At 29.8% G+C, this 15,835-nt stretch overlaps 1 protein-coding gene across 1 annotated transcript in view; it reads right to left on the reverse strand.

The window, feature by feature from the left end:
* bif (protein phosphatase 1-binding protein bifocal) overlaps positions 1-11,162 on the reverse strand; it is a 100,001-nt gene extending 88,839 nt beyond the window's left edge. The window contains exon 1 of the mRNA XM_016074224.5: positions 9,164-11,162. Within this exon, the coding sequence (XP_015929710.3) occupies positions 9,164-11,011 (1,848 nt within the window). The 5' untranslated portion in view covers positions 11,012-11,162. The remainder of the gene's footprint in view (positions 1-9,163) is intronic.
* Positions 11,163-15,835: the final 4,673 nt, after the last annotated feature.

The following is a 15,835-nucleotide window of genomic DNA, read 5'->3' on the forward strand; positions in this document are numbered from 1 at the left end:
ATTCCGTAAAAAATAACAGTTTCAGCATTATATTTGTGACTAAAAATTTCATTAACGCCTAATTTTCAACATTTAAACCTTTTTGAATTGATATTTTTAAAGTAACAATAAAAGTCCCCACTTCGAAATAAAACACAAAAAAGTTTTAAGTATAATATCTCAATAGTATCTTATAACCTAAGTATCTTGATATTTCGACATTTAATTTATGATTATCATCATGATCAAAATTTATCTGGGCATCTAAGGCTGATTACGACCCTTCTCCCATCTATCTCGAAATTGAAACTTTAAGGTGGCAATTTTTGACAACTCGAATGCGAAATGGAGTGATAAAAAAGTTAAGTATTTTGTATTCTGGATAAGGATGCGTCGCTACGAAAATAACAAATAATTAGCGTTTTCGTTAATTTGAATCTTATTTTAACCCTTTCACGCCGACTGTCACAAATACGTGCCAGCATAAAACCGTATCAATCAGAATAAAAAGATAAAACTGGTAACCAAAGTAGTTCTTTAGCAGTTTATGTGTGGGCGGAGTTATAATTGTTTGATTTATTTAATTCACCAATACTTTGTTCAAAAAAAAAATTATTTAGTTATACTTTGAATTAAAATTGATTGTATATATGATTAAACTAACAATAATTACAGTAAAAACAAAGTAAGTCTGTCAAATTAGCAACGACTACATTTAAGTTACCGTTTTTTATTGAATTACAACTTGATTCAGATTTTGTACTAGTGCTTTTCTGAATCACCCGTCCCCAGGGTTAAAGTGCGCAGAGTGCAAAAAATTAAAAGAGATTTTATATTTAAAGTGGTAGACATTTTTTTTTTATATTTGATAGTATAAGTTTGATTTTAAGAACTTGTAAAATTAAAAGAGATCCAGACTGTTGAAACTGCCAATTTTACTCTTTCAATGGCCGTAGTATGTATAATAACCATTTTTTCCCCACTTTTAATTTCATATACATTCTTTATTTACTTCAACTCTGGTGAAGACGTTTGAATAAAATTGGTGATAATATGCCAATTTTTTAGGAAATGTATCAAAAGTTGTAAAATATGTTTCCTTTTGTATGCAGTTTGTAGCATTCATAAAATAGATTTGATAAATAAAAAGAAATAGAAAGCAACAAGTTTTTTACTTTATTTATTACACCGGATGGTAGTAGACATACTTACCACAAATAAAATTCAAATTAATTTTATAAAATAAGCTGAATGACTTTTTATAACTAAATTTTTAAATTATTATGATATACTCTTATTAGAAATGAATAGATCGTTAAAATGCTGACTCATGTAAAAACTACACCTAAGGAAAAATCTCTCTCGCAGACAGCAAATGTTGGCAACTACGCAACTATAAGCAAATAGTGTATGAATTCGAAGTTAAAAGCCGCTATTCCGATATTTACGTAGTAAATTCCCAAGGTTCAAACAAAACCCAAGTATTAGTTCAAATTGCATTGTTTCATTGATTTCTGTATTAACAAGTTATAAATGAAAGGCGTAACACATCCTTTTCCATGCGAAATGGCGCCACAGCTGCACACTACACTCTTCCGCGTTCCACACTTATTCTCTTCTTTCGGGTTTTTAATCAAACTTACATTCAAAAAAATTATAGCACTTATTTGTCTTCTAGCAAAGATTTAAATTTAAAAAGAAAATGACAATGACATGATTTCTTAACCCATTTAAGCCCAGGCTTTTAATATATATGTATGCCAACTTTTCTGGTTTTCTCGGAAAATTTTATTTGTATATTTAAAGTGGTAGCGAAACTCATATTATTCCAATAAACTTTTTGAATTATAATAATAATTATAAATGAGTTTGATCACCACTACATCGAAATAATTACAAGAAATGTATCAAATAATAATAAGTAATTCATAAATGGGGAAAACCCCAACAAAAACATGCTTCAACCTGGTCAAAGAATAAATATGATTTTAAGTAAGTTTGTAATTCGGGAAATGTTTTACAACCATTAGCAAAATCTATTTTCAGAAAAATTTTAAATAGACAAATATATATGTGCATACCTGCCAACTTTCATTCTTTCCGAGAATGGATTTTCAGAGTGGTTGTAATACAATTAACGAAAAACAATCTGACTCTAAAATATATTTATGTTTTGATCCCTTTGAAATTTGCTTGGACAAGTATTATTATGCTTTTATATATTTATTGTAATTATTTATATGTAGTGGTGGTCAAACTCATTTATAATTATCACTATAATTCAAAAAGTTAATTGCAATAACATGAGTGTTGCTACCACTTTAAATATAAAAATAAAATCTTTCGGAAAATCCGGAAGAGTTAGCAAGTATATGTGTATGAAAAACTCCTATCTGAAAAAGTGGCAGTACATATTTGTCTATAACAAATTAGTATTCCTTTCAGTCACCTATCACATATGTATGATCCAAATATAACTATTTATAGTGTGACGTAACTACCACTATAAATATTAAATACCAATTGACAAGTATATAAAACACAATGTCTAAGGTTATAGCATGAGGCCATACCTGCCAACTCTACGGATTTTCCGGAAGATTTTATTTTCATATTTAAAGTGGTAGCAATACTCAGGTTATTCCAATTAACTTTTTGAATTATAATGATAATTATAGATGAGTCTAACCACCACTACATATAAATAATTACAATAAGTATATGAAAGCATAATAATCTTTACGCAAGCAAATGTCAACGGGATCAAAATATAAATATATTTTTGAATCAGATTGATTTTCGGTTATTGTTTTACAACCACTCTGAAAATCCATTCTCGGAAGGAGTGAAAGTTGGCAGGTATGTGAGGCAGCTTTTGATTGGTTGTCAGAGTCGATAATTGAAACCCCTTAAACCTGTTAAAATTTTATGATAGTCAGAATAAGTTTGCTGCAGCAAAATAAAATCTCATAAATGAAACATTTATTCTACCACTTTTACTTTTCTCATAAGAAGAATCATTCCTTTATAAGGATGATATACACGAGTAGGATAGGTGAGGTTTTTAAATCAGTAGAGCTAACCAGGTGTTAATTCATAATCTAACAATTTCTTTATTGTTTGTGGTAAGTTGGGTAGAAATATTTTGATTCATTTTACTAACTATTGTTCGTTTCAAAATATATATGTTAAATATCAGTGTTATAACTGGCAAACGGAATTACTAAAATTTACGCGAAAAAGCCTTCAAAATTTAAGATAACCTCATTAAACAATTGTCACAAGTTATTTAGCTTTTCCGACTTCTGCAACCCTGAATTAAGGGTGCTAATAGCGATGCAGTATTTTTTTGCATAAATTTTCCTCCAATTAATTTTTACTCTGACCAAATTAATTATGAAATTAATTTTTTTATTACTTAGTTTTGTACCCCAATTGTTCATCATCAACATATTAAACGGCTTTTAGGATAGAAATCACTGCGTTTGATTAAGAAAAATAAATTATTTAGTATTAGCATTTTAATACTATTCCCACCAATTTTATCTTCTTTTTTTAAAAAATTCATTCATATATTTACATTTGATGTTCTAACATCAATGTTATTTCAACTTGAATCGACGTTATCTTATTTAACAATGACAGCTGTCTATCCATGTCGGTTTTGTGTGGGTTTTACTTTTTATCTTTAACTTATCTTTTCGAAAATTATTTTACGAGATAACGTGTTAAAATTTATAAAGACATAAAAAGAAGAAAAAGGAAAAGAAATGTAAGCCGCAAAGATTGCTGGCAGACTAAAGGGGGAAAAAATGTTAAACTGCGATTTTAAACCATGTCTTGAAATTTGGCGAAGTTTTATATTTAGAGTATTGCAGATTTGGGGCAATGTTCTGAGACAAATTAAAATAGAGAATAATAACTTATGTTTTTATCTAATTTGTAGAATTATTTTATTTGACTACAAATTCCTTTCAATTACTGTACCACAATATATTTTAAATCTAAATCATATTGAATTAAGATACCGCATTCCTTCAAGCAATAATATCATATATTATTGCTTGAAAGCAATAATATCATATATTATTGCTTGAAGGAATGCGGTATCTTAATTCTCTGTAATTAAATCAAAGAGGCTAACTGCATACCCTCCAACTTATGAGCATTTTGAAAATAATTATTTCCAGTGGTAGCGAACCAAAGTAGAAATTTTTAACGCAAATGGATCTCTCATAAAACTTTTATCAGAACTAAAGAATATAGCTATTTGGCCTGCACTTTTATAAGTAATAGTGGACAAGTTACGCTAAAATTAATTTTTTTTTAAATATTAAGACATTAGTTTTGCTACCGTCTGAAAAGAAGATTTCTGAAACTACCGAAATTCCGTAGCAGTTGGAGGGTATGTAACTGCTCCGGATACGCCTAAATAATTAAAAGAACAGTTAATATAACTACCACATAATTTTGCAAATATTAGACCATTTTTGCTTGCTTTTTAAAAGGTATAACAACTGCTCCGCACAAGCCAAAATAATTTTAAAAAAACGGTAAATAACTACAAGGCTACAAAGCAAATATTTGACTATTTTTGCTTGCTTTTTAAAAGGTATAGCATGACATAAATGCATACCTGCCAACTTTCTCTCTTTCCGAGAATGGATTTTCAGAGTGGTTGTAAAACAATAAACGAAAAACAATCTGACTCATAAATATATTTATGTTTTGATCCCGTTGAAATTCGCTTGCGCATGGATTATTATGCTTTCATATATTTATTATAATCATTTATGTGTAGTGGTGGTCAAACTCATTTATAATTATCATTAAAGTTCAGAAAGTTGATTGGAATAACCTGAGTATTGCTACCACTTTAAATATGAAAATAAAATCTTCCGGAAAATCCGGAAGAGTTGGCAGGAATATAATTGCTATAAAGCGGTAAATTATATAAGCCTTCGAATTACTTAGAAATAGTGGTAGATAAAAATCTACTTAATTGAATTTATTAAACCAAGAATCACATTAAATAAACTACCACTTTGAAATACATATTTGCTGTTCGGAGCAAGTTGGCATCTCTAGTCCTAGTGTTTAGATTTTACTGGGCACCTGGGCCGCGAAGCGGCCCCTATCCCATTCATCTGGAATTTTTGAACAGTTTTGGTTGAGCAATGAGGTAAGCAGGCAATGGAGTTGCTTTTATGAAGTTGGCATCTCTAAAAGTGGTGAATTATATAACTCTACGAATTAATTAAAAATAGTGGCCGATAAAAATCTACTCCATTGAATTTATTAAACCAAGATTCACAATTGATAAACTACCACTTTAAAATATTTTTTTGCAGTCCGGAGCAAGTTGGCATACATGTAAAATGTTTAGCAATATGCACGGAGATGCCAACTGCACCGGATACATAAAATACATTCAAAAACGGTAGATTTTCGGTAAAATTTGTGAACTTTTTAAAAGGCTAACACACGGGTTAATTGTCATCATCATCAAAATGTATCTGGGCGAACGAGACTGCCCGTGTATTAAATGATAGGATAATAGCGTTTAAATAAATGGAGATTTTCTTCTGTTAGATACTTAAATTAAAAAATTATGGTTATCTAAAATCCTTGCCCTTCAACAGTTTTGGATTTTCCGTAGCATCTACACGAGATTCTTGCCCTTTGGTTTTCATTATTATTTCATTCTTAAAACTTGCACGAATATTTCGTTATTGGTACAAATTACATTTTAAATTGTTCAAGTATTATGGTGGGGAGAAATATCTGAAGTTTACTCTGAATGAAAAACTTTTGCTACTAATATATACTTTTCAGGTTTTAAGTTCAATTTAGACCATATAAGCCAAGCGTTATTTTTAAAAAGAATTTTTTTTTAAAAACAAAGAAAAACAGTGGCTGCAGAAGTCTCTCATTTTCGGGATTTGATTTGCACAAACAAGATAATTTTGTCTATCATATATATTTTAATAAGAGAAGTTTTCATGCTTGCATCTGTAGTCGGATCACAGTGCTTCGAGTCTGTCGGGAACATAGAGAAATATCCACTAATTCAGCCAAATTTTGTAATCGATACAGAAATTTACCTTTTCAGACCTCTGAATGTTAAAGCGGTACCTTAAAAAAAGCTCCTGATAGTTAAACGTAAGTTCCATAGCCTCCAACTGCTACGGAATTTCCGTAGTTTCAGAAATCTTCTTTTCAGACGGTAGCAAAATTAATGTCTTAATATTTTAAAAAAATTAATTTTAGCGTAACTTGTCCACTATTACTTATAAAAGTTCATGCCATATGGCTAGATTCTTAAGTTCTGATAAAAGTTTTATGAGAGATCCATTTGCTTTAAAAATTTCTACTTTGGTTCGCTACCACTAGAAAGAATTATTTTCAAAATCCTCATAAGTTGGAGGGTATGACTATTACTATTGAATGAAGTCCGATGAAGACCATATATTACGATTAGTTATATTTAGACTACTTTCTATGATTAGGCAATAATGGAATGGGTTACAATAAGGCTCCTATACTATCAGAGCTGACCTATCAAGCAATATTGGAGCAAACAAGTTCGCTAGTTAACGTTATGTTAGTATTGTGCTTATGTTATTACAGAGATGCCAACTGCTCTGGACACTCCAAAATAATTTAAAAAACGGTAAATAACTACAAAGTAAATTTTGCAAATAAGTGACAATATTTGCTTGCTTTTTAAAATGTAAAGCATGTAATAAGTACCATAAAGTGATGAATTATATAAGCCTACGCATTGTTTAGAAAAAGTGGTGGATTAAAATCTCCTAAATCGAACTTATTAAACCAAGAATTACAATTAATAAACTACCACTTGAAAATATTTATTCGCTGTGCCTATGTTAGCTCTTTGCTCCAACAATAAATGATAAGTCGGCTTATCTAATTCAGGGGCTGTAGGTTACAGAAATGCCAACTGATAAACTACCACTTTAAAATATATATTTGCTGTCCGAGGCAAGCTGGCATCTCTGGGGTTTACGTATTAACCGTTAACTCACCGGGCTCGTATTTTATGATAATAAATGACCAGCTTTATAAAAAAAATATGAAAGTTTATATGTGATTAAATATTTCTTCCAATTACCAACCAATTTGGTTTAAAAATACAGCAATGGAATCATTTCCAGCTCAATAATGATTTCAGTATTTTTAAAATAATTTAGAAGATAGGAATCATGCTATTTCAATATTAATACTGATAATGTAAGAATAGGGTTACCAGTTTTTGTCATTTTGAAAAAGAGACATGTTCCGAAACAGAAACACACTACCATACCTGCCAACTTTTAATCCCTTCCATTATGATTTTTCCCAGTGGTATTAAAATAGAATAAAAATTTTAATTTTAATCAAAAAAATACGTTGTATTTGAGAAAGCTTAATTTGCCTACCATGATAGTGACACATATTAATATATATGCTTAATTTTTCTAGGAATAGTGGTGATGAAAATCATTTAAGAATTTTATTTATAAAAGAAAACATAGTATATATTTACTACCACTTTAAATATAAAAATAAAATTTTACGCCAAATGCGTAAAAGTTGGCAGGTATGCATTAGCATTAAGACGGTTAACAGCTGTGGCAGCCGAAATTATATCGTTTTTCTCGGAAAATGAAAAAAATTGTGTCGATTATAATAAAACTAAGCCATTAATGCAGTTGATTATGGGACTAGTATTTTAACGATTAAAACATTTTATATTGTCATTTTAAGCGTTACTCTCCAACTATTTATATTACATTGAAATTGTGAAAATATCGATAATATGAATAATCGATTAAGCTACCTTAAGGGAAATTTATTACCGTGCAAAATCGGAGATTTTTGATTTCAGATCAAGATTAAGATATCATTTATTTTAAATAATATGGATTAAATTAAATGCAGATATTATTACCACAAGAACGGGATGCGGCTATACTGTGCCAAAATAATGGTAAAATAGTTCAAGATCATGTTATGAAGTAAGTTATGCTAAAAACTATGTTGGACTGAAAAAGTAAGCAAAAACGAAAAAGGAAGCAAATTAAAGAGAAAGTATATGTACCTTTTTACCTCTTGTCATCAAAGCATTTGCTTCGAAATACGTATTATAGAACCTCGCGTAAATTATTTGAACATAATATCAAAAGAATAAATAAAGATACCCGCCGACCTTAAATTTTTTAGAAAGTGACAGTAAAAAGGAAACTAAATTCGTTACTTTAATAAACTTTTGTTTGCAAATCCTATCATAAGTTGCTTCATTTATTTTTTATTTTTTTCAATATGCTCGTTTTTACATTTTTTATTCTTGCGTAACAAATCTCTGAATGTTGAAGTAATATTTATAACAAAAAGAAGAAGAAAAAAAGACTTAAACTTATTATCAGTATAAAATTGAAATTTAAACGTTGTTGTAAGATAGTTATTGCTATAAAATGTTTTAAATATTTTAAGAGAACAACATTCTCATCAAATTAAAATTCTGAAAAATTTTAAAAATTAATCAAACTTGTTTTTACTCGTAATTGTAAGAAAGGAAAGAAAAATCGTTACATATTACAACTGCAATTCAAACCTGAACATTATTAAGTTTCAGTTTTTTTTTAAAAAAAAAAAAGCTTTAAAATAACATTTACTCTTTTAAATTTTTGAACGTACTGTAAAAAGATAATAATTTCAGGAATTTTTTCTTTTAGTCCTCAAAAAAGCTATCATTAATTTTTTTTTTCATTCTTCGTTCAAAATTAAGAAAACGTAGTTGAGCATTTAGAATAAAAAACATTATAATAGTTGTAACAATAAGAGTACTTCTACGAACAGACAACAAAATATTCATAAAATAAAAAACTCTTCAGTGTATTTGGATTTAAATGTTTTGTTATAAAATTCCAGGTAAAGAGTTTTAGACAGTTTTTAGGATGACTTATTTTTAATTTCCCTTATCCTTAATTTTATTATGATTAACCATTTGGCAGATTTTTTCTGGTAGACTATATAACTATCTTACTACTTTTATTAAGAAATCTTTATATATATATATATATATATATATATATATCATACTATTATTAAACTATTACGTAGTTTGAAAATACTTTATACGAAATATGTATTCTAATCCAAAATAAATTTTATTACTTACGTCTTTATTCCTGGTAGACAGTATAGAGCCACGGCCAATTTTAATATTTTCTCCTTCGAATATTACTCCACTGGGGGGTGGTACACTATAATCCACAAAGTCTTCGTCCTCATCGTCTGTTGCAACGCCATTTCCATTTGGCGCTGTTTTGCCATCAATTAAAATTGGCCGCTTTTTGGGATGCAAGGATTTGCATCCAAACGGTGTTGGTAGCACAGCTACGTGAGGAACCACATCTTTACCACGAAAGTCAAACACCATAGACGTTGAAGGTGGGCTGGGGGCTAATTTTTTTACAGGTTTAGGTTCAATTTTGACGGGTGTATCCACAGTTTCAGTTTTCGCACTTATTTTTTGATTGTCAGGTGTAACTTGCACAGCATCAATTTTCTTCTCTTGAACTGGCTTGTCTAATATGGGAATATCACAAATGGAAGGAGGAGATTTATCAGTAACAAATCCATTTGTTTGTTTACAATCGAGTCCATTCTTTATTTTTGAGACTTCAGGAGGCTTGTATTCTTCAACGATTTTGTTTTCAGCGAGTGGCTGTTTCTCTTCTTTTATTTTTGACTCCTGAATAGGATTGCTCTCCTTCTTTATTGGTTCTGGCGCTTTAAGGTATCCATTTACTGAACTTGGTTTGATTTTTGATGGCAATTCCTTGACGCCATTTTCTAAATGTACTTTAGGAAGTATTTTGGGTGGCTTAAGAGATGGTTTATTGGGGGGTACCTTAGGTTTAGAATTAATTATGCCATTGCTTTCTTTTATGCTATTTGTTATTTTATCCGGTATAATTTTAGAATTATCTTTAAGTTTTAAACTACCATTGCAGATTACATCTGGCTTTGAGGGTACGTGAATATCCCTAATATTAAGAAGAAGGTTTTTATTATTTAGTTCTTTCTCCATGTTCTTATTCTCTAGTGGACTACTAATCAGTTTAACGGGACTGGCTTTCACGACATGGCATCCGTTGTAAGCTGGTCTAGTGAGATCTTTCACACAAGGCTTCTTTGCAACTCCGTTAATGCCATTAACAGCTGAAACATTTGATTGAGCTTTCACTGCTGGCGGTTGTTTGGCACTCAGTTTATTTTTCAAAGACGTTCCATTAACTTTGGCACTCTGACTTGACAAGATTCCATTATTCTTCGACGCTGCCAGAGCTGAAGACTTTGCACTAGCTCTCAGAACAGGAGGTCTCCTGCAATGAGAACCCCTTCTAGACTCAGCTGGCTCGAACATCCGCTTGTAGGTCTTCACGGTATCTGGCTTGGGCAACTCTTCGTCGCAAATCATGGGCACTGTACGATTTAAACCACCATCCACTTTACGTATTATTTTCGGTACCTTTTTGTCATCACCATTCATTAGCTCTTTTACAGATGTGGGATTTAAATCCATCAACAATGTGTCCATACTCTTAGCGCGCTTCAAATTCCCTATAGCTGACTCGCTTTTAACACCATTTCCTACACCATTCACTGCCAAACGCAAATCGACACCATTCACTTTCGGAGATCTGTCCTGGTCTAAGAGATTTTCCATACTGCATGATCTCCTCATATTTGTTCCACGATTTTGCTTTAAGGCAATGCTTAGATACCGAGTTTTCAATTTGCTAACGATACCAGGGCCGTACTCAAACTCTTCATCTCTTTCCTCATCCTGAGTCGAAGGATATCCGGCTGAAGTCGATTCACTTTCAGCATCCTCAGAACATGAAGAAATTACGCTGGAATGTCTGTGTCGACATGAACTCACGACTTCATAATTTTTCTTTTCCGCACACGTGGAAGTCCGTTCTTCTCCCATTGTGCTGCTATTCTCCTGTTGAACCATTCGAAATTGTTATTCTCTCGCTCCCCGTGTGATCGTTCACAACAGCGGGGAAGAGGATGCGCGTTTGCCTCGCTAAACGCGTTTCTTCTCGCGAAGTGTGCTCTGCTTCATACGACCGATCACATCGAGCACGAACTCGAAACTGCAGGGTTGCTGACATCAATCTACTCGCCAACCGCTTTGACAGCTGAACGCCAAATTGGCGATTCTCTCGGGAATTAAATGATTTGTAGATTTGTTTCAAAGAATAAGTTTATAAAAGGTGCATTTTTTTCTAACAAAGCCGTTGTTTCGTAAATATTTCAATGATTTGCCATAAAACTAATTTAAGATAACTCCAAATAGTGAAAAATAAGCAGATATTAAATATAATAGATTTAGGAATTATACGAAAAAGAGGAATAATAAAATCTCAATGGACAATTGCATTATATTATCTTCTCTTATTTTTTATGCTGAATTTTATCGGCCATTAGTTTACAAGCATTTCTTTCTTTTATCTGCTTAAAAGAATTAAATTTAAAATTAATTGATTTGAAACGTTTTATATTACAGTTTTAAATTTTTTTATGCATCTTTTAAAAATTCAAATATACAATGAATAAATAAATAAATAAGTTAATAAATAAATAAGTTAATAAATAAATAAATAAAATGCTTTTTAAAATAAGCATATTATTTCATCTATTTTTTTTTTCTTTTGCTTATTATTTGCTTCCATTCATATATTGTAATTCCTGCTTTATTTTTTTTTATTTTGATTGCTTAATTATTTCATTTTTTATCCATTTGTTTATTTATTTGATTACCAAATTACTTAATCAGAAAAATTAATTTAATTTTCACAGAAATATAATTTAAGGCATTTGAATATTTAGGTGAACATTTATTAGTTTTTCTAATTATAAAAGGAAAGCACTTTTATGAAAAGTGAAAATCAAATTGTTGCCATATCTAAAAAATATGCAATAAACAAATTATTAAAAGTAAAAGTGTTAATGAAGCCTTCAATAAGTAAATTATTTAAATATTGTTATTGTCATTGCTGCAAACTTTAATTGTTTATTTGTATTTTTATTTCATTCTTCATGGAAGTTTTTCCCATGTGATGATGAAAACCTGAAAACATTAACTAAACTTGTTTATTTCCATCATTAAAAACATCATCACCTCGTAATCAGGTATTATCATGAAAATTTGAATGATTTGCCAGTTGTAGTGCATAAATCAATTATACGGGGGAACGATTTTTTTTTCTTCTGTTGAGTAAGATTTCTGAACGTATCTTAAATATTGTTACGTCACTAATTTCAAACCCGAAATCGGTTTCTTTCTACAAGCTACGTTTTTCATGTATTTTAGTAATGTATACTTAACCAGGAATACTTAAAATTCACTCGAGTGAATAGTAGGTAGTCCCCACTTCTCTGCTACGTAGGGAAAAGGGAAGAAGGCGATAATGCATTACAGTTTATGATGCAATACTATAGGGTCATATGCGTTTTGCCTCAAGTGTTATTTTTAAGTGACCAGACTAGTGTATATGTATGTCTATAAACTTATTCCTTCTTTATAAATTTTTACATTGAAATAAAAAATAAACTTAATTAAAAATACTATTTTGAAAAAAAAATCTGTAACTTTCGGAACAAAGATAATTTTAGATTTGAAATAATCCCCTCACCTTAAATAGGTAAGATCAATATTATAAAGTTGACCACATTAGTTTGGTTGTAAAAGAATAAGAATATCCTAATCATCTCTTATATTTTTTAAAATATTGCATAACTGATAAGTTCATGCGTTCAATGATACAAAGCAGATACTATAATGGTCAGAGAACATCCTTTGGAAGGAGGGGAATTAATAAGAAAAACTTTCAACTTTAAAAAGTGGTAGATAAAAATATAATTTCCATCCAAAATGTTTTATTTGCAATGATACCAGTACCATTTCTAGGGCAAATAATTATCCCTGTTTCCGGGAAAGATTTTATTTTTATATTTTAAGTGAGAGTAAAATTTATGACATGTTAGTTCACTCTTGATCTTATAAACACGATTTAAAACGATTTTCAATAGCATTATAAGCATACCTGCCAACTTTTATTCCTTTCGAGGATGATTTTTCTCAGAGGTAGTAAAATGGAATTTAAATTGCAATTTTAGGCAGAAGCATACGCTATATTTTAAAAAAGCTTATGTAGACTACCACGATAGTATTACATATAAATATATACTTAGTTCTTTTTTAAAAAATTGTGCTGGTCAAAAATATTATAAATTAAGCTCATAAATTCAAGGAATGTATAGAAAGACTGCATTTTACTACCACTTTAAATATAGAAATAAAGTTTTACGCCAAATACGTAAAAGTTGGCAGGTATGTATAAGTAAATAATAAAACAGATATGAAGAGGTATAAGTGGATGAAGCAGGTAAGTGACATTTTCATGGGTAATCCAGAGATGCCAACATACTCCGGACAGCAAATATAAATTTTAAAGTGGTAGTTTATCAATTGTGACTCTTTTAATAAATTCACTTTAGTGGATTTTTATCCATAACTATTTCTAAATATTTCGTAGTCTTATATAATTCACCACTGTATAGTACTTCATACCTGCCAACTCTTCCGGTTTTTCCGGAAGATTTTAATTTTGTATTTAAAGTGGTACCGAAACTCATGTCATGTCATTAAAATTTTTGAATTATAATAATAATTATAAGTGAGTTTGACCACCACTACGTTTAAAGAATTACAACAAATATATAAAAGCATACTAATCTGAACGATAACGAATTTTAACCCAGTCAAAATATAAATATATTTTTGAGTAAGGTTGTTTTTGGGTAATTGTTTTACTACCACTTGGAAAATTCATTCTCAGAGAGAGTGAAAGTTGGCAGATATGGTACTTAAGTCATGCTATAACTTTTAAAAAGCAAGCAAAAGTAGTACTAGATTTGCAAAATTTACTTTGTATTTATTTACCGTTTTTTTAATTATTTTGGCGTGTCCGGAGTAGTTGGCATCTCTGGTAATCAGAGAAAATAACTGAAAGTTGTCGAATTATTAAGTTTAATGGAAAAGAGGAAAAGCTGGTGGTAAAACTATTTTCATAGCTAAGTTTTGGGCAGAGTAAATCTATTCTTTTATCCAATCTATTCGCCTATATCTATTATTTCTCGGGATTGAAGCAGTTATATATCCTATAATTGTAAAAAAAATCTTAGCAGTTACAGAAATTTAGTTTCTTCCGAAAAAAATGCTGACATGAAATGTATTTCGTACCAGTTTTTCCTTTTTTCCCTCTTGATATATAGATGAGCTTTCAGCCCCGAGTAGGTATGTAATTATATTTGCTTTAATTTTAACATAGTTATTCTGCACTAGTTTTGCGTATATTGTTAGCTTAACTTTAAATTTGATAGTAGAAAATAAAACAAGGCGGCTGTTAATAAAAATCAATTACAGATTCTTTCTGCTCGAAAAAATTTATAAATTTTTAATATTTATAATAAATTTTTCATTCGTTATTTTTAATAAAATAATAAAAAATTTAGTAACAATTATAAAGATTATTTTGTATGATGCATTTGTATGAGAGTAACATTTTTGAGGTTACCCTTTCGAATCGTTGAGAATGAGTCCTAGAATGTCAAGATCCGATCATTAAATCAAAGGTTATTAAGAATGATCCGTTTTTCATTATACTCACTGTACAACTAGTAATACAACTTCTAATAAATCGACAATTCATGTTATAAATGTTTATGTAATAAGCCACTTTGTTACTTGTGTTGACCCTTTTAAAAAATTGGTAAAATCAATCGAGAATCTGCAAATTTCAGTTCGTAGTTCTCTAACGTTTCTTAAAATACTTGATCGATTCAGGAGCAGTTGCATACCTACCAACTTTTAATCCTTTCGGGGATGATTTTCCCCAGTGGTAGTAAAATGTAATTTAAAATGCCATTTTATGCATAAACACATGCTGTATTTTGAAGAAGCTCAAGCGGACTTCGACTGTCATAACAGTATTACTTATTTATTTATATGTTTAATATTTTTAAAAATAGTGGTGGTCAGATAGATTATAAATTAAGTTTATAAATGTTAGGAATATATAGGGAGCATAAATTTTACTACCATTCTAAATATAGAAATAAAATTTTTACGCCAAATGCGTAAAAGTTGGCAGGTATGCAGTTGGCATCTCTGAGTTCATAACAATCAAAATTTCAGGGTTATACAAAGTCTTTTTTTACAGTGGTAGAAAACTTAACTTGACATTTTAAAAACAAATAAATGTTATATAAAATTTTTATAAACGTTTGAAATAACAAAATTTAAAGAAAAAATCTGTTATTTCTTAATTATTAAAATTTTACTATCAATTTAAAAATATGCGCAGTAAACTACGGAAATTCTATAGTAGTTGTAAGGCATATGACAGTTACCAATGAAATAATAGCTTACCTACCTTTAGAAAAAACGTTCTATAAGAAGTACAAACTTTTGCAGCTATGAATTTCTGACATTTTACAATATTTTAAATGGTTAAAGAATAAATATTGATGAAAGCAATTTTTTTTTAAATCATAGCAATATCATCAGGCATCTGATGTGTCTGAAAGAGATTTAAAATCAACTGTATTGAATAGGTACCATACGTTAACTCTTCCCGGCGAAGTGTGTCCAATCTAAAGCAAATATTCCAAAAATATTACAAACTACTAAAAATGCATAACTATTTGCTTCTATTTTGTAACAATTTTTTTAGCAACCATTGTTTAAATAGCATAGAACATAAGCTTATCT

This window comes from Parasteatoda tepidariorum, chromosome 4, assembly GCF_982258835.1.
Source record: "Parasteatoda tepidariorum strain Cologne lab strain chromosome 4, Ptep-v5.0, whole genome shotgun sequence".
NCBI lineage: Eukaryota > Metazoa > Arthropoda > Arachnida > Araneae > Theridiidae > Parasteatoda > Parasteatoda tepidariorum.